The 23,499-nt window shown below is 42.7% G+C and overlaps 1 protein-coding gene across 3 annotated transcripts in view; it reads left to right on the top strand.

Moving 5' to 3' along the window:
• Positions 1–23,499, top strand: part of MAP3K15 (mitogen-activated protein kinase kinase kinase 15) — a 169,596-nt gene that overhangs the window by 44,121 nt on the left and 101,976 nt on the right. For all 3 annotated transcript variants that reach the window (XM_067544996.1, XM_067544997.1, XM_067544998.1), the window contains exon 2: positions 21,732–21,871. In XM_067544996.1, the coding sequence (XP_067401097.1) occupies positions 21,732–21,871 (140 nt within the window). The remainder of the gene's footprint in view (positions 1–21,731; positions 21,872–23,499) is intronic.

The following is a 23,499-nucleotide window of genomic DNA, read 5'->3' as shown; positions in this document are numbered from 1 at the left end:
CTACACCCAACTCAATTGCTCAGCCATTCACACTTCAATCACTCAGGGCCAACTCCTAGCTGAAGAACTTACATATTGTTTTTAAAGCAAACCTTATTTCATTTTTGACAGTGTCTTTTACAATTGAAAGTAGATATATTACATTTCACACTGTGACTTTTATACTTACAAATATATTGAAAGTGAGTAAAATTAACAGATAAGATGGTTTGAAAACAAATAGACTTATAGAAAGTAAGTGAACATTTAAAAGGGTAAAACAATAAGAGTTAGTTAGGTTTTAGCTTTTGATTAAAGTTACAGTGTGTCAGGCGGAAGTGCCTTTTGGTAGGAAGAGGTGGGGGGTGGTGTTTGTGGCTCTGTTCTTTCATGTATTTCTCAAAAACAAGATTTGGCCAACAACAGCTCCTCAGGAGAAGTGAATAGCAGGTTCAAGACCCAGCTGAATCTGGTGAAGAAGTCATGGCTAGTACCCAGGGAGATGTAACCCAGTTCCTGGTCTAAGTGTGGGTGAATTTCAGAATTCCACCTCAAGAGAGGTAAGGATCCGAGGCCTGATATCTGTGGGGGCGCCTTTAGTGCAACCCCAAGAAGGGATAATGGTACAACTAACTTGGTAACGGTGACAGTAAAGACAACTTTTTTGTACCTTGATTTTTCTTGCTGCTTGTAAGGGTATATCTCTACACTGGAAATGGAAGGTGTAATTTCCAACTTGGGTAGACATATCAGCACTAGCTTGATGAGAGCTAGCATGCTAAAAATAGAAATGTAGCTATCGCGGGTGGGGCTAACTGCCCCGAGTACACACCTAGGTTCGAGATGAGATTGTACTAGGGTGGCTAACCTATCCCACTGCTCATGCCACCACAACTTCCTTTCTATTTTTAGTGCAATAGTTCTGACTGAGCTAGCACAGGTATGTCTCCTCGAACAGGAAGTTACACCACCAGTTCCAATGTAGACATACCCTAAGTTAGTTGTGTCAGTCAAGAGGCCACATTGTTCTGTATGACATTTAAAAGACATGGGATGGAATATTTGAGAGGAGTATCTGGGTCGGAATCCCTGGGTGATTCCAAAAACTACTGATGAAATCTATCACCCAACTCCAACCTAGTATGAATTCCATTGACTTTTATGGAATTGTACCACATACACTAGATCTGAATTAGATCCTATAACTTCATTGAGAGTTTCATTTGACTAAAAGAACTGAAGGTCCTTATACTAGGTAGTGTAATACTTTCACTCCCTTTTTTAGAGATTAGGATGTAATGTCAATAACTGGGATTCTCACAGAGGCTTAATGGAACTGAGTGTCCAGTGTCCTTTGAAATTCAGTTGGAGTTATGTGCCTAACTTCTTTAGGCTTTTTAGAAAATCCCATGTTATGACATTTGAGTCTATGCATTGGAGTCAGGGTGCTGCCAGGGTGTCAGCAGGGAGAGCACTGAGAGGCTGACTCCCTGATGTCAGCTCTGGTGGTGTCTGGTGGCACCTGTCAGGGAACCCTAGCCCTTGATTGAAGCGTGCTAGGTACAGATGGAATCTTTGAAGAATTTAGCTCTCAAACTGTAGGTAGCCTCTACTGAGCAAGTCAAAACAGCAATTTTAACTTGGCCAAATTTGAGCAGGACAGCAAAAAGCTCGTCTTGACACCAGCTTGACCCCTCCATCAAATTTCAAGGCCCTGCTCCAAAGCCTGGATTCATTAACACTACTCACTAAAACTGGCATAAGATTTTATTTTTTTAAAATGAACAGAACATATCTTTCCCTAAGCTTATTCTCAGAAATAGCTGAATTGTTTTTAATGTAACTTTGAGGAAAGGAAGATGTGGGTGGGGAAGAGGGGTCAGCCTGAGGCAGACACCCACCATAGAAAATTTCAACCTAAAGCATTACTTTGGCAATGTTATAAGCAACTGAAAATAGGGTGTTATGGAAAGTGATGGCTACAACAATACTGCATATAGGCATAGCTGTGTCGGTCCTAGGATATCAGAGAGACAAGGAGAGTGTTACAGTGTTACAAAGTCATAACCTCTGCTGTCTGCAGCTTCTCCTCCATCCCTCCCTCACCCAAAGTCCAGGGCATTCAAATTTCTGGTCAGCCTGGCATTTATTTTTGTTTTGGTTGGAGACATGTGCCTGTATTTTGGGCTTGGAGACTATTATTATTTCAGTCTCTTTTTCACATTCATCCAGAAAGAAAGGCAGTGATTACACCCATCCCATAACAACAAGATTTAATCCAACCCACCCAAATATATATTTATTACAAGCAACACTGATAGGCAAATTTAACTATAGGCATCACTGAATTTGTGGTTTATTACAATAATCTATCTAACCCACTTACAACCCCCTCCAGCAGCTTTCCTTCCCTCACCCCACTCCTCAATTCCCTAGAGCTGGAAGGATGTTACTCCACCTTGAATGGTCCCTTGAAATAGGTGAAAACTACTTATGCTAAACAATCTGTTCTGCCTTGTATTTAGCTGTGACACTCTAAGTATGTTATCATGAGGATCAATTGCTTTTCCCTTTTTATTTCCTTTTTCTTTTCCCCAAGCTGCAGAATAAAAAATAGGATGGAAATCTTTCACTGCTTTTTTAGTGAGTCATTTGACAAAAGTTAGTTTAGTGGTTAGTGGGTTATAGATGCAATAGGCATGCGCAGCACATTTAATTAGGGTGTGCACCCAGCAATTTCCATTAGGGTGTGCACCCAGAGAATTTCCATTCGAGTGTGCACTCAGGATCTTTATAAGGGATGTAAAACTGAATTCCACTGGTGGGCCACATTTGAATTGCCCACCAGCGGAATTCTCGCCGCGTACTAGTCGCCGCCGAGAAATCTCATGTGGAACAGGATTTTGGCGGTAGATCACGGCATGCTGCCATCCACCACAACATCGCTCGGCTACGCACGGCTCCTTCATTTTCGGCGGCAGCTCGCTTTATATGGCCGTCTGCCTAGAAATCACGTGTGCCCTCTGCTCTTTTGGCGGCAGCTCTACTGGCCCTCATCGAAAAGGTTCGAGGGCAGGAAAAAAAAGTTAGACTCCCCTGCATTAGGGTGTGCCTGGGCACACCCCGTGCGCACGCCTATGTATAGATGGTTGTAATAAGCTATAAATCTAGGGTCTCTATTGAATCCATGATTTTTAATGTCTAGCAAAATTATGAATTGAAGTTCCCAGATTTGTCTTTTGAAGATTTTGTCCAGGTTTCCTTTGAGAACAAGATCGGAGAGGTCAGATTGTTTTGTGAAGTGTCCACCCACAGGTTTCTGTGTGAGTTCATTTGAGAGTGTAGTGATGATTTCACCCCCATAGTTGTTATTGAAGCATTTAGTGCACTGGATGATATGCAGCACGTGTTGTGATAGGCATGTGTAGGACCCTTTAATCTTAAAGGCATGTTTGTCATTGTAGCAGTAGAGGTTTTACATCTGTTGTTATGGCAGGATCTGGCACCACTTTCAGTTGGTGAGTCCTGGTCTAGTGGAGTTTGCTTCTGATCATGAGCTTGGCAAGACTTGGGGGTTGTCTGAAGGCCTGAAGAGGGGATTTGGAAAAGATTTATTTCAGGATGTGGTTCCCATCCAGTATGGGTTATATTATTTCATGATACCCCATATGAGTTCCAGTATGGGATGATAGGTGACAACTTGGGGTGTGCAGTCAGAGGATTTTTGTTTTCCATATTGAAGCAGGGTCTCTTGGGGTATTTGAATGGCCCTTTCCATAATGCAATCTACTTCTTTGGTAATGGAGTGTCCTTGCTTGGTGAAGGCAGCTTTAAGTGTGTCAAGGTGTGTGTATCCCGGATTTTCTCCTTGGGGAGTATATTCTGTGTATCTGATTGCCTGGCTGTAGATAGTAAGTTTGGTGATTACTAGATCTGTGAAGGTAAGTGGGGTGATCTGCAGATTTCTTCTATATAGTTGAGTTTTTTTCCTATTTTGTCCTATGACTGCAGAGGTGTTAACGGGCTACTTCACCTGAAATCGTCTCTTACTATATGCGTTAACAACTTATGCTAAACAATTTGGTCTACCTTGTTTTTAGCTATGACACTATGAATACTTTCTCAGACCTGAAGAAGAGCATTCTGTAATTTGAAATCATGTCTCTTTCTCCAGCAGAAGTTGGTCCAGTAAGAGATATTACCTCACCCACTTTGTCTCTAATATTCTGGGACCAGCAAACTATGACAGTGCAAACTTCTTTTGAATGGCGACTTAAGTAACATTCATTCCTTTCATTATCCAAATAACAATGCCTCTCTCCATTGATAGATATTTGAAAGACGGTTTAAAGCTACTTTGAATATATAGATTGTCATGTGCATGTTAGCTGCATTACTTTGTGTATTTGCTTTTTGGGGTTTTTTCTTTATTGTTTTGTTTTTAAGGTTATACAGCTTGTGGATATTTTGCTATGTTTCATTCAAACACATTAGAGCAAATATTTGCCTAACCCATTTGTTATTTGAGTCTGTTTACACAGCTATCCCAAGACAGGAGCACATATAAAACATTTGCACCTGGCAAAGTCTGAACTGCTATTTTTGTTTGAGAGAGAGAGTGGCTAGAAATACATTCTTCACACTCTTCCCTTTACCTGTTCAAGTGTTGCCAGCTCCCATGATTTGATTGTGAGTCTCATGATATTTGGTGTTTTTCTTAAAACCCCAGCTATTGGAATCAGGAGACTGCAGAATAATCTCAGCCTTTATTTAAAAATAATAAAAAGCTTCTCACTTTCATAGTGGTAGAGAAGAGCTTGAAACCCTGAAGCAAATACGTCCTAAAGGCTCAGAAACCAGAAAGCAAATAAAAAGAGCCCAACATTTAATGTTTAAAAAACATGCAGAGGTTTTTTTTAACAGAATGGGCAATGCTGATAACCTGTTTTTTGTCTGTCATCTTTTAATTCTAACTAAAGTATAGTTTCTTGGATAGTAATTTTTGGAACAAAATAATGAATATTTTGAGACCAACATCTAATTTGTATCTTAATTCTTTAATGTACCATGCAGTCTTTTAGTCATTGGAGCTGAAAGATAAACTGTCTTATTTTTCCTATGAGACATGACAAATGAAACAAGAGCATGACAAATATGCCGTAGTGCTATTTTTAATATGTGTTCTGTGTACTAGAAGATGGATTGTAGATGTGGTGTTTGGGCACAGTTGTAACCCAATACCATACTGCTGGTGTATATTTAGTAATTATACTATTTGGGTATGACTGTAGCCTTACACTGGAGTGTATTATTATTATTTGTATAGTGTACGCTATGTAGTCACAGAATTATAAAAATTGGCCAAGGACAAGACTTGTCAATTTTGTCAGTCTATTGTTTTGTTTGTGTGTTGTTTTATTACCTAAAAGAGTGGCTTGATTTTTCAAAGGTGCAGAGCTACAATAGCTTCTATTGACTTAAGAGAGATGTTTGGGTGCTCAGTAATTCTGAAGCCAATCAATCAGGCTAGCCACACACTAAAAGCAGTGACTCAATAAACCATCCCAGGAGCATTCTCCACTGCAAAATGTTTACAAACGACAACTAAACTGATGAATGGTGCCATTTCCGATTAAATGTCTGTCATGTAAAATCAATAAAGTAAGCGTTTGTATTTCTCATATTCCCTAGCCGAATTAAAGTAAAGTACTTTTTAAGCTATGTGTCTGATTAGCTCTAACAGGGACATGTGTTATTTATCATTAAGAAGCTCCCTTGTTGACTCCACTATAGTTATGCATGTCTTTTGGTCCTTACAGACTGAATTACTACTTTCCTTGAGGTCCATACAGACTGAATTATGTTTTTCTTGAGGCTACAGTTCATCACTTGAAATTTCAACTGGTATAAAATGTGGCTGTCCATTAATTTAAGGGCTTAATCCTGCTCACATTCAAATCAATGGGTACTAACAGTTCCTAGATTTGTCTGGTGAAAAGATACTCAGCTACAGAATAGAGGAAGGTCTGTATTGTAGTTGTGCTTCTGAGCCTGGTTATCATGAAAGACTGAAATGCCACTCCCAGTTAAAGTGTTTGACAAATTCTGTTGGGAAAATTGTATTTCATAGGGCCAGATAATGTCAGGTAGGTGGGAAAGTAGTTGACTTTTTAAAATATAGACACATGCATATCACAAACCGACGTCAGGCTTGGTCTACAATAGAAACTTATGTTGGTATAACTAAGGTTGTGTCTACATTAAAACGCTTCTCCCGTTGACACATCTACTGCCTCTCAGAGAGGTGGAGTACCTGTGCTGACAGGAGAAGCTTTCTTGTTGGCATAGGTAGTATCTTCAGTAAGCACTACAGCGATGCAGCTGCAGTGCTATGAGTGTAGATAAGCCCTCAGTCTCTGACCTTGGCTTGAGCTAATAGTCGTATCTTAAAGATGTGGAAAGGCTAGAATAATGTGGTGTGATGAAAATCTAGCATCTTGCCCTCAACACACATTAGCTGGAGCTGACTGGTATGCTCTAAGTATTTACAGAAATGTATGGGTAATCCAGTTAAGGGAATAATGTTACAACTCTTTATATAATCTATTAATTATTGTTGTTGTTTCCATTAAACGAGACTACCTCTAACTTTTACCTCATTTCATTGTACTAGTTTTTCAGGACTTACGATCTTTTCATTGTAACTGTCTTTATTTTTCTATTTGTTCAAAATGCTTATTTTATAATATCCTGGATTAGTTGAATGTACCTTTTAGTGTTAGAATAGGTCTGATTTAGTGAAAGTATGATCAGTGTCCTCAGAATATATTTTCCAGGAAAATAATGTATAATATTATTAACCTTTCTTTGACTTTAAAGCACTCGAAACAAATGATTAACATAAAAATGTAGTAGCATATTAGTTATTTAATTGATATATAGATGAGGGTTTTAGGATTTAATTTTTTTTTTAAAGAAATTTTAAAACGAAAGTGAAAAATAAAGGGTAAATGAAAATATTACTTCTATAAGTTTAATAAGTATCTATGTAACTATCTAAGCATTTTATACTGCTACCCATAATTGTAATAACTGAATGCTTTCCATATAAAATCAAACCTCAGCAGTGAAGTCCCCTAGTGGAATTCATGTGAGAAATGTCAGACTCCTCATGATCAAAATAAAATGCTGCATGGGGTATGGCTGTCTTGTTTTAAAGATTTTATTAATTTACTTTTTTTTTTTTTTTTGGTAGGGGCTTATAGCTAGAAGGGGTGTCCAATGATGTGAGTGTCATTCTTATGCTAGAAAGGCTCTTCTGAAGAGGGAAGTTTTTGCAAAAGTTCCTAAAGATCATCAGACACTAGACTTGTCTGATCTGCTCTGGAAGTTTGCACCATAGCTGGCTCTTTTCAGCTACGTAAGTGAAACATTTAAGAATTTTTCCTCCAGCGCTGTATACAATAGAATGGATTTGTAGGCAGAGCTGGGTGAATAACTGAAATATTTTTGGTTCAGTGGCAATTCCAAAAAATCAAAAAATTATTTTGGTTCAACCGAAACAGAAAATTCTGAAAAATTTTGGTGAATTGAAAAAGTCAACAGATTTCATTTTGGGTCGAACAAAAAGTTTAATTTGACCCGAAACAAAATGTTTCATTTTCAGCCACTTGCCTGTGATGTGTGAGACCTGTGTTCAGTTCGTGCCTCTGCTTGACAGAGAGCAGGAAATTGGTTGTCCTATGCTGCATGAGAATGCTCTAACCACTGGCCTATAGGATATTCTGGTGTGGGTCTTTCGCAGTTGCTTCTGTTAAGCTGTTTCATTTTGTATAAAACACCTCAATAATCAGAGGGCCAGAGAGACAGAGGAGGACACTCATTTGAGAGGGGAGAGACCCAACAAGTTCAAGTTCTTGTTCCCATGCATTTTTAATTGTTACACAAACTTGTACAGCTTCAACAGGAGCAATTGAGAGACACCCAGACCAGAATATCCTATAGCCCAGTGCTTAGGGCATTCTCTTGCATAAATTGGTGAATAGTTTTGGGCTGACCGCACGCTGTATTTTTTTTGGCGACTAAACTATTTTTTTGGTGACCCAGTTCTATTCATAGGGATGGATGGGCAATACTTTTGGCTTTACAGCGCAAGGTTTGGTGAACAGGGAAGCAAGAAACCCAGAAGAGGAGTAGTCTCAGGCCTTGTCTATACTGACGGCGGCAAATTCGCTGCTGCCAGATCGATCTTTCCAGATCAATTGAGCAGTCAGTGTAGACCTGCTCAATCGATCAGGAAGTTGACTGAGTAAAACCACCCCATCAAGTAGCGTAGCGCTGCGTTGACGGAACACTGTTCGAGTTGGTGCAGCACAGTGTAGACAGCACACAGAAGGGAAGCACAGCAGTCGACGGGACTTATGCAAGCTACTCTGTGTAGTTTGCGTAACTCCCGTTGACTGCTGCCGAATCGCCAGGTGAGTGTGGACCAGGGCTCAGACTTAATCTCCTTATGTTCACTTTAAAATGTTTTGATGATGATGATGCAGGTTTTGGAGTAACTTCCAAGGACTTCACTCCACTTGGGAGTAGATTTTCTCCTAAGTTTCTTGCTCCATATCATGCAGGGAGCCAGCCATTAAGCCGAGAGCAGAACTCAAATCTCCTGATATGCAATGTACTGCTCTTGCTGCTAGACAAATTTGCCATGGAAACCTATTAAACAAAAAAGTACAGACCTTCACAAGTTGTGATGAAGCATGGATTTTGTTTTGCTTTTTACTCTGAGAGAACATCAGTATTAAGCTTACATGGCAGTTGCTGTGTTACAGTAACTATCTTTTTAGAATTGAGAAGATAATAGGTGCTTAGAGAGTACACAAAATTATCATCTTGCTGCAGTTCATTCTTTACCAGAGCAAATAAAGTAAGAACAACTATAAAAAAGTCAAAGGGCTGGATTAATATTTTCTAACCAATTCATGAACAACTTTTCAAAACTCATGAAGCAGTTAATGAATCCATCACAGCTGGCAGAAATTAATAAAGCTGAGTTTATATATAAAAGTGAATAAAAAAATCATCATCATCATGGGTGTGTGTGAGTAATGTTCAGAGCCAGAATTTTCCTTCCTCCCTTTTTCTCTCCACAATGATCCTCCTCAAAAAAATGTGTTAAAGAAATTTTTGCCCAATCTCAACAGCTATAACTTCTCTCTTCAGTTTTTATTGTCTAGAGTCATTAATAAAACCAAATGAAACTCTGTTGTTTCTCCCCTCTATCTACCATGGTAGTAAGGGGTCTCCCATTTTCCTGACATACTTGAGCGTTGATGACCCAATTTTCACCCTCAGCTCTCTTATTCTTAAAGCCCTGGGCTCCAGATATTGTTCTTCTGTCTGACGACTAGATGGGAGTCCCTGTGGAGCCTGCTAACCACAGACATGTGGTATTGTTGAAGTAAGACAGTCCCCTCTTACAGTGACTGAGTGTACTGCCAACCTCTCGTGGGGTGTGGCTATACTGCAGTTGGGAGCTTTTTATGCAAAAATAATGTTTGTACAAAATAATGGCATATCATTAATTTGTAGTGGTGCCTAGATAACGCTTACAACAATTTGAGGGTGGCGCCGCCAACCCTATGCCCCCTCAGTTCCTTCTTTCCGCCACTGATGGTTACTGGAACTGCGTTCATTGTTTGCTTAAGTGTTCTTAAGTAGTTGTTAATTGAGTAGTTGGTGTGTTTTGTTAGTGAACAGTTGTAAATAGTTTAGTAAAGGTTTAGTTCCCTTAGGGACCTCCTCCTGGCAGTGGGGTATGCTCCGATCTCTGGGCTTTAAGCCCTGTAAGTCTTGTGGCAAGCCCTTCCCGCTTAGTGACCCCCATGACAGCTGCCTGAAGTATCTGGGGGAGTCGCACAGGAAAGACAAGTGCCAGTTCTGAAAGGCGTTCAGACCATGGACTCAGAAGGAGTAGAAATCCATCTGAAGGCCTTACTGATGGAGGCTGCCTTAAGACCAGCCTTGGAGCCGGCCCGCTCCCTCTCGGTGCCGAGCACCGTGTCCATGCAGCGTGCCCCTCCGGCACCAGAACATCAATGGCACCAGTCATTGTCTTCGCCGTCGAAGAAGAATCAGAAGAAACAACGCTTGGAGAGGGGTTGCTCCCCCGCGCCTAAGACGACCCAGGACGTGCGGTTGAGTGCGGGACCATCACAGGTCCAACAGGCCGAGCTGACACTGCAGGAGCAATGCTCACCGCCTAGAACCCTGAGCCCTCCAAGGGAGCCTCTTCTGACTCCAAGAAGCAGAAGAGGGCCTCCGCAGCTCGTGGTGCCTTCGACACCGGAGGCATTTCAAGCAGCGAGAGACTTGATGGCCCTGCTTTTGCCTCCGACGCCTATGCCATGGATGGAGCAGGGGAAAGAGAAGGCACCGACATTGAAAGGGCCTCCCCCCCGATGGCTGCACCGCTCTCCGGAGCCCCGGCATGCTTCCCCACAAGTGAGGTCACCAAGAAGAAGGTCTCCTCCCTCCAGGCACCGATCCCCAAGGGTGCGTTCCCTGTCACCGGGAAGATCGTCAGAGGCAGAGAGCTGGCTGTGTTGCTGGCTGAATTAGGGGGACCATTTATGATGTTATTTAATATCAATATTTCAAAATTGCAATATTCACATGAGATAGGCCATGTCAGGTACCGTTAAAAAGGTTATTTGCTAAGTATGATATTGTTTATGTGCATGTGTCATATTTATGTTGGAAGTTAGGAATATGGTTGATGTATCTGTATTTCAACTTGTGCTGTGTTTCTGCGTGACACCCCAGACCGGATGGCTGCAGCGATAGCCTGCTTAATGTCCCATTAAGGAAACTCACAGGTACAATGGGCCCAGGGGGAGAAGCCAGGGATACACCTGATGAGTCACCGGGACTTACTCATGTCACTCTGGACTCCATCTAATTCCTGTAAATTTCCACAAGCAGCATGGCAAAGGGACATAAAAGGCAGCTGCACCACATCCATTTTGTCTTCAGTCATCAGTCTTCAGCTACCTCTGGATTAACTCATCTACAACTGAACTGAACTGAAGCTGTGAAACAAAGGACTAAGACCCAGGTACTGGCTGTACACCAGAGGGACTATACAAGCCTGCAAGCTCCACAATTCTACTAGAAACTTGATATATCTGGACTTTCCAATCAATTGTATGTGTCTGATTGGCAGAAGGGGGCCTCTGGCCCATCTTGGACCTGCAAGGACTAATCAGATATATTAGAAAGCTGAAGTTCCTCATGATCTCCCTAGCCTCCATCATCCCCTCCTTGGATCCAGGAGACTGGTATGCTACCCTCGACCTGAAGGGTGGTACATATTTTCATATCACGATATTGCCAGGACACATGCGTTTCCTCCAGTTTGTGGTGGAGTGTTCCTACCAGTTTATGGCCCTCCCCTTTGGTCTGTCGTCCGCCCCAAGGGTGTTTACAAAATGCATGGTGGTGGTGGTCGCGTATCTCAGGCGTATCATCAGACTTACCCATATCTGGACGACTGGCTAATCAGAGGCAGGTCACAGGCCCATGTCCAAATCAGTCTGGACTTAGCTCGGGCCACCCGTTACCGTCTGGGTCCGCTGGTGAACGAAAAAAAATCCACATTGATGCCAGTGCAGAGAATAGAATTCATTGGGGCCGTTCTTGACTATACGCGGGCCAGGATGTTTCTACCATAGCCTCGGTTCACGGCCATGTCGAGCCTGTTCATGAGCCTATGCGCCTCTCCCCTTATGACAGCACAAACTTGCCTGCATTTACTGGGCCATATGGCAGTGTTTACTTATGTGCTGCGTCATGCACGTCTGAAACTCAGGTCACTCCAGCTATGGCTGGCATCTGCGTATGCCCCGAGCAGGCACCCGTTGGATAGGGTGGTCGCTGTGCCCCCACAAGTCCTAGTCTCCCTCGGATGGTGATTAGACCCCCCAGTCGGCGATAGAAGGGATCCTCTTTGCAGATCTAGCTCCCTTGGTGACTCTGATAATGGATGCTTCGGACTTGGAGTGTGAGGGGCGCACATGAGCTCAGGCCACAGCACCCAAGGGACCTGGTCAAGGGAGCTCAGGGCGATTTGCTTGTCATGCGGGGCATTCCTTTCCTTCCTGAGAGGCAAGGTAGTCCAGGTTCTGATGGACAACACTGCTGCAATGTATTACATCAACAGGCAGGGTGGTGCCCACTTCCCAGACCTGTGTCAGGAGGTGGCGAGTCTGTGGAACCTAGTGATAGGGCACAATATTCACATCTTGGCTTCTCACCTCCCTGGTATCAAGAACACCATAGCGGATCAACTCAGTAGGACATTCTGACCTTGCCATGAGTGGTCTCTCCACCTGTTGGTAGCCGATATGATTTTCTAGAGGTGGGGCTTTCCTGAAGTGGATCTCTTTGCTTCCAAGGTCAACAAGGAGGACAGTCATTTTTGCTCCATTCGCGGGCTCGATGAGGGAGCGCTGTCAGATGCCTTCCGACTTTCGTGGTCGGAGAGGCTTCTGTATGCCTTCCCTCCCATCTTGTTGATTCACAGAGTCCTGTTAAAAATCAAAAGAGACTAGGTGAATGTGATCCTTATGGCACCTACGTGGCCCAGGCAACACTGATTCACGATGCTCCTGGAGCTGTCTGTGTCCTCTCCCCCACCTCCCATAGAGCTGCCGCATGGCACAACCTGCTTTCCCAGGACCAGGGACGACTTCTGCACCCAGACCTGGAGTCCCTGCATCTGACATTGTGGAGGCTGAGTTGCTGAGCCTAGAGGAACGGGCTTGCTCATATCAGGTGCAGGCAATACCAATGGGTAGCAGGAAACCTTCCATCAGGGCAGCACATTGGGCCAAGTGGAAAAGGTTCACATGCTGGACCACAGCCCAGGTGTTCACGCCCCACCAAGCATCAATCCAGATGGTGTTGGACTGCCCTCTGCACCTTAAACTTCAAGGCCTAACCACAACTTCATTGAAAGTACATTTAGCCGCTATTTCAGCCTTCCATCCTCCGATCCAAGGGAGGTCAGTTTTCTCTCACGCCATGGCGGCTAGGTTCCTGAAGGGTATAGAGAGACACTAACCCCAGGTTAGGGATTGATTATCCCCTTGAGACCTAAACTTAGTCCTTTCCAGGCTTACAGGGACACCATTTGAGCCTTTGCCCCCTTTTGCTGCTGTTGTGGAAGGTAGCCTTCCTCGTTGCCATCACCTTGGCTAGGAGGGTATCTGAAATTACAGCACTTACCTCACATCCACCTTACATGTTTTTTCATAAGGACAAGGTCCAGCTAAGGCCCCACCCAGCCTTTTTGCCCAAAGTGGTGTCACAGTTCCACGCCAGCCAGGACATCTTCCTGCCAGTGTTCTTCCCGAAGCCTCATGCGTCAGAGGAGGAATGGAAGTGGCATGTGCTGGACGCACGATGTCCCTTCACATCAATCTCCTCACGCTAAGAATGGTCAGGAACGCCTGCGCCCCTTTCTGCCTGCTGATCACAGGATCATACATGAAGATCCTAACAGACAACATAGCATGTATGTATGACATCAATCACTGGGGGGGAGCCAGGTTACCCTCCCTATGCACGGAGGCGATCAGGCTATGGAATTGGTGCATCTCCCACGATGTTACACTGTTCATGGCTTATCTCTCGGGCACACACATTCCCTGGGCGATGCCCTCCTCATCCCTGGAAAAGGGACCTTCTCTATGCCTTTCCTCTGTTTCCCCTGCTGCCGAAGGTCTTGCTGAAAATAAAAAGAGACTGCACTCATGTCATCCTGATTGCTTCTACCTGGTCAAGGCAGACTTGATTTCCTTACCTGTTTTAGCTCGCGACATGCCCACCGATCCCTCTCCCAGCCATACCACACCTCTCCTCACAGGACATAGGATGTACCTTACATCCCAGCTTGGGCATTCTCCACCTCAAGGCATAGCTCCTGCTTGGCTCCAATGCCTAAAAAGCTCCTGTTCAAGGGAGGTACAGGAGGTTCTGTTACACAGTAGAAAGCCCTCGATTTGACGCGCTTACATACAGAAATGTCCAGGTTTCAGACTTGGTGTTTTGTCCAGCAAATCTCTCCAGTATTCATGACTCTTCCATATATCCTAGACTATTCATTGACCCTAAATAAATCTCTAAGCTCTCTGAGTCCACTTTGCAGCCATAACAGCTTCCCACCAACCTATTGAGGGATACTCAGTGCTGTCACACCCAACCACTAAGAGGTTCCTCAAGGGTACAGTAAACCTTTTCCTACAACCTTGACTGCCTATTCCCACATGAGACCTAAACCTGGTGTTGAAAGGACTGACTAGGCCGCCCGTTGAACCTATGGCCACCTGTTCGTTTACGTACCTATCAATGAAAACAGCCTTCCTGTTAGCAATTATTTCATCCATGAGAATCGGAGAGAGAGCAGCTCTGATGGTGCATCCCCTCTACGCAGTATTTTTTCCAGACACGGTTATATTCAGGCTGCATCCAAAATTCATCCCTAAGGTAACCTCTCCATTTTACATGAATCAATTGATTCACCTTCCAATCTTTTACCCCGAGCTTCACCAAGACAACTGTGAGGCTATATTACATACCTTAGGTGTCAGGAGAGCTCTGGTTTTCTATCTGGACAGGACAAGTCCAGGAAGTCCCCTAGGCTTTTCCTTTCCATTGTGGAAAGATCCAAGAACTCAGCAATATCAGCCCAAAGTCTCTCCAGGGTCTCGAATTCCATTAAACAGTGTTACCAAGCTCACAACTTGACCCTTCCCGACTCTATTCATACACAGTCCACAAAATCGATCTTCTCATACATTAACCTTCTTCAAGGTTGTCCCTATCTCAGATCTGTAGAGCAGCAACACGGGCGTTAGTCCACACTTTTGCAGAACACTATGTGATCACTGGGGATTCCACCTCTGATGTCATCTTTGGCTCCACAATACTGTCATCTGTAACTGACCCAACTCCGAAGTCCCAGCCTGCCAGTAGGGATACTGCTGGGAGTCATAACAGTGGGGCACCCATAGGGACACTACTCAAAGAAGAGAAAAAATTACTTATCTTGTGCAGTAACGATGGTTCTTCAAGATGTGTGTCCCTGTGGGTGCTCCACAACCCACCCTCCTCCCCTCTGCTTTGGAGTTCTTGTCAGTGACTCTGCTGTAGAGAAACAACTGAGGAGAGTTAGTCCATGCGCGCTGGCTAGCCTCGTGGCACAGCATGAGGAGAAACTGCACGTGTGGCCCTAACGGACACTAGTATTAAAGTTCTCCAATCAACAGCGCAGGGATGCCAGCACACCTATAGTGGAACACCCATAGAGACACAATCTTGAAGAACTATCGTTACTGCACAAGGTGAGTAACTTCTTCTTGTCCTCAAGTGGGAGAATTATTGAAGGACCTATGCTACCAGCATGGCTATTCTGCTTGTTTTCAGACTAGTACTTTGAATTAGTCTTCATAGATCGCTTTTGGCTGGTTGGGTAAATACCGCAGGTTATTTTGCCATGGCAATATGTCTTCCTTTACTACTTTTCTCTTTCCTAGAAATCTAGAAACTTGATGTGAAAGCTATGAATTTTATTTTAATTCCACTAACAGTGCCATGAATCATACCACAGTTTTATAAAGATTTATAGAGTAAGCCAGCGCCCACTCAGGTCACAATTTCAATTATACAGTCAGGTATAATTTCATGAAATTATATGTTGCCATAAGATGTGTTTAAAGTGGAGAATTAAGCTCCATCATTTAAACTTGTATATTAATGTATTCCATGCAGAGTTATGTAGTAACTTCAAGTTGTTTCCTTCACCAAAGGGAATGTTCTCCTCGTTTCAGTTGTCCCAGTTCTTTATCTCTAGTCAGCGTGCCTCAGTGCCAAGTGGCACGCGTGCTGACTCTGAGCGGCACCCTGGGCGGAGCCGTGCTGCTCTGTGCTCACTGCTGACACTGTTGCAGGAACAGGCTCCAGACAGCCCACGCCGCGGACACTGCCTGCCTTCGCCGCCACCACTGCCGCCGCCACTGGTAGAGGGATGGGGAGGGAAGATTGGGCACTGCCCTTTGTTAAGGTTGCCGACTCCTTAGACTATCCTGTATCCAAGATGCGCTGGTGTGACTCGTCCATGCCTAGGGTAGCCACCTGAAAATGCCAAGGTCAAGGCAGGCTGCAAAAGGAGAGCAGATTCTCCCAATACTGGTGGGTGACACGAAGTCAGACTTCCCAACCAGCCACAAACAGTGCTTCTGATTCTCCACACTGGTTATCAAGAAGCCAAAATAAAAATATACACAGCCCCCTTTACTGCATTTCAGTCTCTGGCTCCCAATCAGCCACTAGGTCCAGTAAAGAGACCAGTTATTTAAACTCTATGCTCTTTACCAAAAAGGTTCCTCCTGACCCTAAAGGGTCAGCCACAGTACCAGATCAAGATAAGTTTGGATCTTACCCAAAATACCATGCTGCCAGCCAATCCTTTAGTAACTAAAACTAAAGGTTTATTATAAAAAGACACAAACTATAAGAGAAATGTTAAAGGATTAAAGCAATCCGATACATACAATTGATTTGAAAGTCCATATATATCAGGTTTCTAATAGAATTGTGGAGTTTGCAGGCTTGTATAGTCCCTCTGGTATGCATCCAGTACCTGGATGGGTCTCAGTCCTTTGTTTCACAGCTTCAGTTCAGTTGTAGAAGAGATGATCCGGAGGTAGGTAAAGACTGAAAGATGAACTAAAGACTGGTGACTGAAGACAAAATGGATCCCAGCCAGCTACCTTTTATGTCCTTTAGTCTGTGCCATGCTGCTTGTGGAATTTTACAGGAACCAAAATGGTGTCCAGAGTCACATGAGTAAGTCCTGGTGACTCATCAGGTATATCCCTGGCTTCTCTCCCTGGCCCCTTGTACCTTGGATCTCTTAATGGGCCATTAAGCAGGCTATTGTTCTGCAGCCATCCTGTCTGGGGTGTGACCCAGACACAGCACAATTTGAAATACAGATATATCAAACATATCTATAACTTCCATTACACATATAACACATGAATATAAACATTATCATCTTACTTAGCACATTATAGCCTTTCTAACAGTACCTGGCATGGCATATCTCACATGAATTATTATGATTTTGACATATCGATGTTAAATAATATAATAAATGCCCCCCCAATCCAGTCAGTGTGACAGCTGGTATTGAACTGTACATGCAATTGTCTATAATAACACAAAGATCTAATCAGGGCTAAAGCATTGTACAGTTTATTAATAGTGATGAATTACCTTAATGCGTTAAACTATATATGTACATACAATAGTTGTCATGAAGAAGAAAGGTTTAAAAATGCACTTCATCCTTCTTTTAAGAAAGATCTGAAATCCACTTTGAAATTTTCTAACCATAGAGATCATTTTCATTTCTCCCCATAATCATGATAGAACATTTTTAGACAGCTAAAAATATCTTTTATACTTCAGAAGAAATGAGAAAGCACAGATGTGTAGGGGTGGGTTCTTTGAACATAACTGAAGGTGATTGCTACTGCTCCAGAAACAAAAGCCATCTTAGTAGCATTGCTTCCAAAATAGAACATTTTGATGTCTGCTGTCATTTTAATTAAATGAATCCTCCCCCTGCAGTGAATACAATGTTTATATCTTTTTGTAGTATATTTTGAAGTTTTGAAAATATTTTAGTGGAACTGTAAATGTGCAATTTTACATCCTCTGTATCAAGTTCAATTCAGTAAACATAGGTCAGGAAGTAATTTATTATTATTTATTATTATCAGTTTTGAGATAATATTTATGACATGCCTTTTTGTGTGAGTATAAGAGAGAGGGGTTTTAAGATACAATCCACTTTCTTTAAGAGACCCTGTCAAAGTCACCATTAATTTATGGGTGTCCTGACTCAGCTGCCTCTGGGCTTGGTCTCCTAGCAATGCAATGAACTCGAGTGGGCCCAGTGAGCCCTCAAAGTGACTGTGGACCCTCCTCAGAGAGGCCAACAGATTACCACTGAAGCCCTGTAGGAACAGCAGTATTGTGACTGCCCAATGTGTTCCATGCCCACAGCTGTGCCAGACCTGCCTCCTGTCCAGCTCTTGTTTCAACTTTTGCCTGCTCTGCTGCAGCCCTAATCCCTGCCTACCTCTGACTCCCTGGTTCCTAACTGCTGGCTCTGGCCATTGGCTTATCTCACAACCTAGCCTCCGGTTCTGCCCTCTGACTCTGCTCTGACCACAAGGTTGCACCGCCCACATGCCTTCACGCACATGCCTGTGATGGAGGCTGAGGCTAAGTTTGGACAGGGAGGCCGTGGCAGCACATTTGGTGGACAAGCTGTTTTGCCATGGAGGATGTGAGCCAGATAAGAACTGTAAATGGCTTTGATCTCTACTCAGATATCATCATTTGCATAGATGTCACTAGATCTATGAGATTTCCCTGTGGGTCTCAGGACAGCTGTTAGTAAGGTAATCCTTGCTTTTTTGCAACACTACTAGATCTTCAGTTTAAGTGCAAGGTCCTGTGTCACTATATAGAGGTCAGTAGGGTGATGCATTTTAGCATTAACTTTTGGGTGGCATATGGCAGTTGGTTTGAGTGCACACTTAAGTGTGCTGGGATAAGCATCAGCAGAGTTCAGTGAGCCACTCGCAAAGCTACATGCAGCAAAAAGATGACTGTGCCATTGGCAGCTATGGGGTCATGGAATATGTTGAAAGCCAGTATAGGTGACCATTGACACTCATTGGTACCAGCAGCAGCACCACAGGTCACTTGGTTAGAGCCTCTGGGATTTCCTCCTTCCTGAACAAAGGAAGAGAATTGAGATTTAACCCACATCTTGTGGAGCATTTGTTGCTGACATGTTTTGCCCCAAACTTTTTACCATTGGTTTTGTGACCCACAAGACTCAAAAGCCATACTTCTGTCCTGAATTAACACAGCTAGTGTATAAATAAAGCTTTTCTTCCCATTCCCAGTCCCTCGGTGTACCACCGGAGAAGATGCTTAGACTGCTCCAGGGAATGTGGTGTCTCCTAGCTGTTCTAGTGAATGAGCTAGTATTACAGCGCGGTTTCTTTCTATTTCATCCTTAGTTACTCTGCTTTCAGTTTCCTCCTTGGCTCCCACTCTTCTTCTATATCCTGCCTGTTCAGTTCCTGGGGCTCTTTGCATTTCTTTGTCATGGCTGCCATGACATCACCTGAAGTCAAGGTACCGATTAATTTAATTCTCCCACAAAAAAGTCATTATCTTTAGAGTTAAGGTTGCCCAAGTATATTTCTTCTCAACAGTGCAAACACTATTTAAAAAAAAAAAAAAAAAAAAAAAACCCAAGGGAATTGAAATAATGCTAGATTCATGCTCAGTACCATACCAGGCTCCAAGTATTAGCCCGTTACCATCATGATTATGATGCTCAGTCACACTTCTATTCTGGTATGCATCTTTAGAGCCAAGTGAAAGGGATGGGGCAGTGTCTTCAGTTGGCAGGATGAAGAAGTTCAAATGTAATGACAAACAGGAAATGCAGAGATAACACAAAAAATATTTGGAAATGATTCTGATTTTGCATCAATTCTATACCAATGTAACTTCTTTTGTTCAGATCCTAATGTCCCAGTGTAGCAATAGAGTGGCCGGAAAGAATCTTAAACCTGCCCAAATGGACAGTTAAGGCTTCCTTGCCTCAGCTGTGCTGATTGAAAGCAATGGACTCAGTGAAATAACTCCTTATTTACACCAGTTTAAGTGAGGTGAGAATCAGGCCCTTTAACTTTGGCGTCCTGTAGTGTTGGTGCTCTATGCTATGTTTAAAGCACCCAATTAGAGAGAACCAGGAATATTTGTACATTGTAAAACCCAACTCTGAATCTCCTTACTCTTTAAGCTGGCTTGTGTTACTATTTTAACATGGTTTAATTGATTACATTTAATATATAATTTGTTCAGTTTACTCACTAGAAAACTCTTAGGCAAAGCAACCCTGTCTTTAGAGGTGGGGGAAAGGAAGCTCTTTTAAATGATGTTTAAAAATAACCTGTAAGTTTCTTTTCAGACTGAGTGGAAAAAAAACTTCTCAGCCTATTCGAAGTAGTAATAATGAATATATAGTGATGAATGATGTCTGCCTCAAAGGCAGGTGTTTGCCTCTGCTTTTATTATCAAATATCAGTTTAATGGATTAAATTACGTTCTTGCTGCTTCAGACATAATCACCTAATATGCAGCCAACAGAAAATAAATTTCAGTTGTGGATTATATTACTTGGTTGGTGTTGAATTGTGAATTTGAAAAATAAATTTGAAAAAGTTGTGTTTCAATAAATTATATTATGGATCATCAACCATGTCATATTGCGAAATGCAGTATCTATGTCCTACAGGCACACTATCTAAATTCTCTCATCAGGAAGATGATTTTGATTTTACAGCATTATGCTTCCACAGAAACAATTTACACAGGCACAAACTCCACAGTTCTCGAGTTTTTAAATTTGTTTTTCCAAATGTTACTTAGTATGTGGATCCATAATCAAATTCTCTAGATTTCCCTTGGTTATATACCACTTACGTTTCTTAAATGTGGTGCTGCATTATTTTAAGGGAAAAAATTGTAGATTTTGATGTATATTCAGAGCACTGTGTCCTCTGCATCAAGCTTCTTGGTTTTATGTTTACACTGCAGCAGGGAGGTGTAATTCCCAGCTCATGTAGATGTAAACGTGCTAAGTGTGCTCAAGTTGTGTGCTAAAAATAGCAATGTGGGGTGTGGTGGGATGGGCAGCAGTTCAGGCTAGCCACCTGAGTACATACCTAAGATCTCAGACAGGGTTATATATATCTCTGGCGGCTAGGCTGAGCTGCCTTCCATGCCACCGCAGTCACACAGCTATTTTTAGCTCACTAGCTCGAGCACAGCTAGCGCATGTATGTCTGTCTGAGCTGGGAATTACACCTCCCAGCCGCTGTGGACACACACAGCCTCTGACATGCTGGTATTGTATTCAAACTGGGAACTCTATGGAACCTTTGAGAGGGCCAGATGAATTGGTTGGAAAGATGACCAATATATGGCTGAGGGGGGCACCCAGTCTGACTTTGGTTGTGGGAACAAAGGATTCTTCTCTCTACCATCCCCCCATGATTTTTGAAGCAAGTCAACAAGTAAGGAATGGTGAAAGGTTGGTCTCTCAAGGTGCCTCAGTGTCTTGGTACATGATTTGGGTCACTTGTGCATTAGTACAAATTGATTACTGACCTGATGGCTGGCTGGCTGTGCAGGTGTGGTATGCTAGAGTGTGGTATGCTTGAGATTTCTTGTTATAATGGCATAGGGGTAGGCAAATGGGACTTGCTTTCTCCCAGATTCAGCATTCTTCCTTCTGGCATCAGTGGTAACTGATGATAATAACATTGCAGCCATTTACCACTTTATTTAATTATTTATTTATTACCACTTTATTTACTAATTGTATGTATGTCTTTTCCCGGGCTGATGGGAAAACTTACTTTTATATAGACAAAAGAAAGCTGCATTGAATGTATGGATTTTGTTTGTTGTCCAAATTTAATTCCATGGTTTTTTTTTTTTTATTTCAAATTCTGTGAAATAAGCATCAGCTTGGAAATCAATTTTGATTTTGTTTTTAGCTCTTTCTTTTCCCCTTCTCTTCATTACAGATGTTGCAGTAGTGGATATGAGTGATGTTTCCAGACAGCCGTCACTCTTCTACCACCTTGGAGTGCGTGAAAGCTTTGACATGGCCAATAATGTTATACTCTATTACGATACTGATGCTGACACAGCTCAGTCACTTAAGGTAAGGTTCTCTCTTCAAAATCCACTTTATTGCAGATATATCTTTTTAATTCTGTTGCAAACATAGGGCCTGATCCTGCAAACACTTGAATATCTTGGAAACTTAACCATTGCGGATAGCTACATTGACTACTCAACAAAATGGGAGTATTTGTGTTACTAAAATGACACACAGGCATGTTTATGGGCCCATAATATGTTAATTGTTTTTCTTCAGGCTTCTAGACATGGAAACAAGTGTGTAGTTTTAATTTTAATTAATTCAGTCACAAATAAGGTTTGTTTCTTTCTCTTCACTATTGTAAGTACACTGTAAAAAGATGTTAGGATTTTTGTTCAATGACATATTTCATTTGATTTAGGCCCATATTTTAACATACTTTTATTATTGGTCAGAGTACTCATCTCAATTATTATAGGTTTGCTTTGTATTTCCGAGAGAGTGAGTGGGTGAAACTATATACACACACACACTCATCATAAAATTAATATTCTGTTGCTGTGCAGTGAAGATAAGAAAGAGGTCATCACAAAAGCTTTTAATAAGCATGTTGTTCAGTTTATATTAGGGCAATAAATGTTATTACACTTTAAGTACTCTGTCTTGCCATGGCTAGACTGCTCTGGAAGAACAGAACAAAGCAATTATCAAGAGAGCCAAGTCAAAACTCATAAGTATTTCTCTCCATTTCAGCAGAATTGAGGCAGAAATCCTCTTTCAGCAGCAGATTACCTTCAGGCTTCCTTCTCATCTAACTTCACACTTCTTTGCTGTCACCACTGCTAGAACTTGTCACGAGTCATAGAGTGTAAGGCCAGAAGAGACCAGAAGATCATCTAGTCTGACCTCCTGTATATCACAGGCCACCAACACCACCTAACATCCTCACACTAAACCCAACAATGGATATTAGACTAAATTATTATCGCCCACAATAGACTAGACTATTATGTGCCACAGGCAGGACTAAGGTGTACCAGTGCTGCAGGCCCCTCAGTGGCAGGGAATGATTACATGAGATATACCCAGATAATCCTGGTAAGTCACCCGCACCCACATGCTGCAGAGGAAGGCAAAAAAAACTTAAAGGCTGTGTCATTGTCAGTCTGACTTTGGGGAAAAGTCCTTCCTGACCGCACATAGCGATCAGTTAGACCCTGAGCATGTGAGAAGAACCAGCCGGACAAGCACCTGAGAGAGAGAATGCTCAGTGCCACCTCAGAGCCTTGGCCCACCCTGCCCAATGTCCCATTTCCAGCCAAGACCATCCCTCATGCTTCAGAGGCTGGAGATTAAAAAAAAAATCTCCCAGAATACATTGGTGGGGGGGGGAGGGAAATCCCTTCCTGACCCCTGCCGGTGACTGGTTGAAACCCTGAAACATGGGCTTGAGAAACATAAAACATAAACTAGAGTGAGTCCCAGGGCTGTTGAGCCCTGCCCCCCAGCATCACACACAACCCCATTTTGCAATTGCATTTGTCCAGCTCTCTCTGAAAACTAATTAATTTGTTCTTCCCCCTCCCTTCCCCCCAGCTCCTATTGGGAGACTGTTTCCACAACCTTACCTGTCTCATGGACAGAAACCTTCTTCTAATTTCCAGTCTGAATTTGTTCATGGCCAGTTT

The sequence above is a fragment of the Emydura macquarii genome, unplaced genomic scaffold, assembly GCF_026122565.2.
Source record: "Emydura macquarii macquarii isolate MOO-44397 ecotype Brisbane River unplaced genomic scaffold, CSIRO-AGI_Emac_v2 contig_1043, whole genome shotgun sequence".
In the NCBI taxonomy this organism is placed as follows: Eukaryota; Metazoa; Chordata; order Testudines; family Chelidae; genus Emydura; species Emydura macquarii.
The sequence above is the reverse complement of the archived record's forward strand: the minus strand, read 5'-3'. Positions and strand labels throughout refer to the sequence as shown.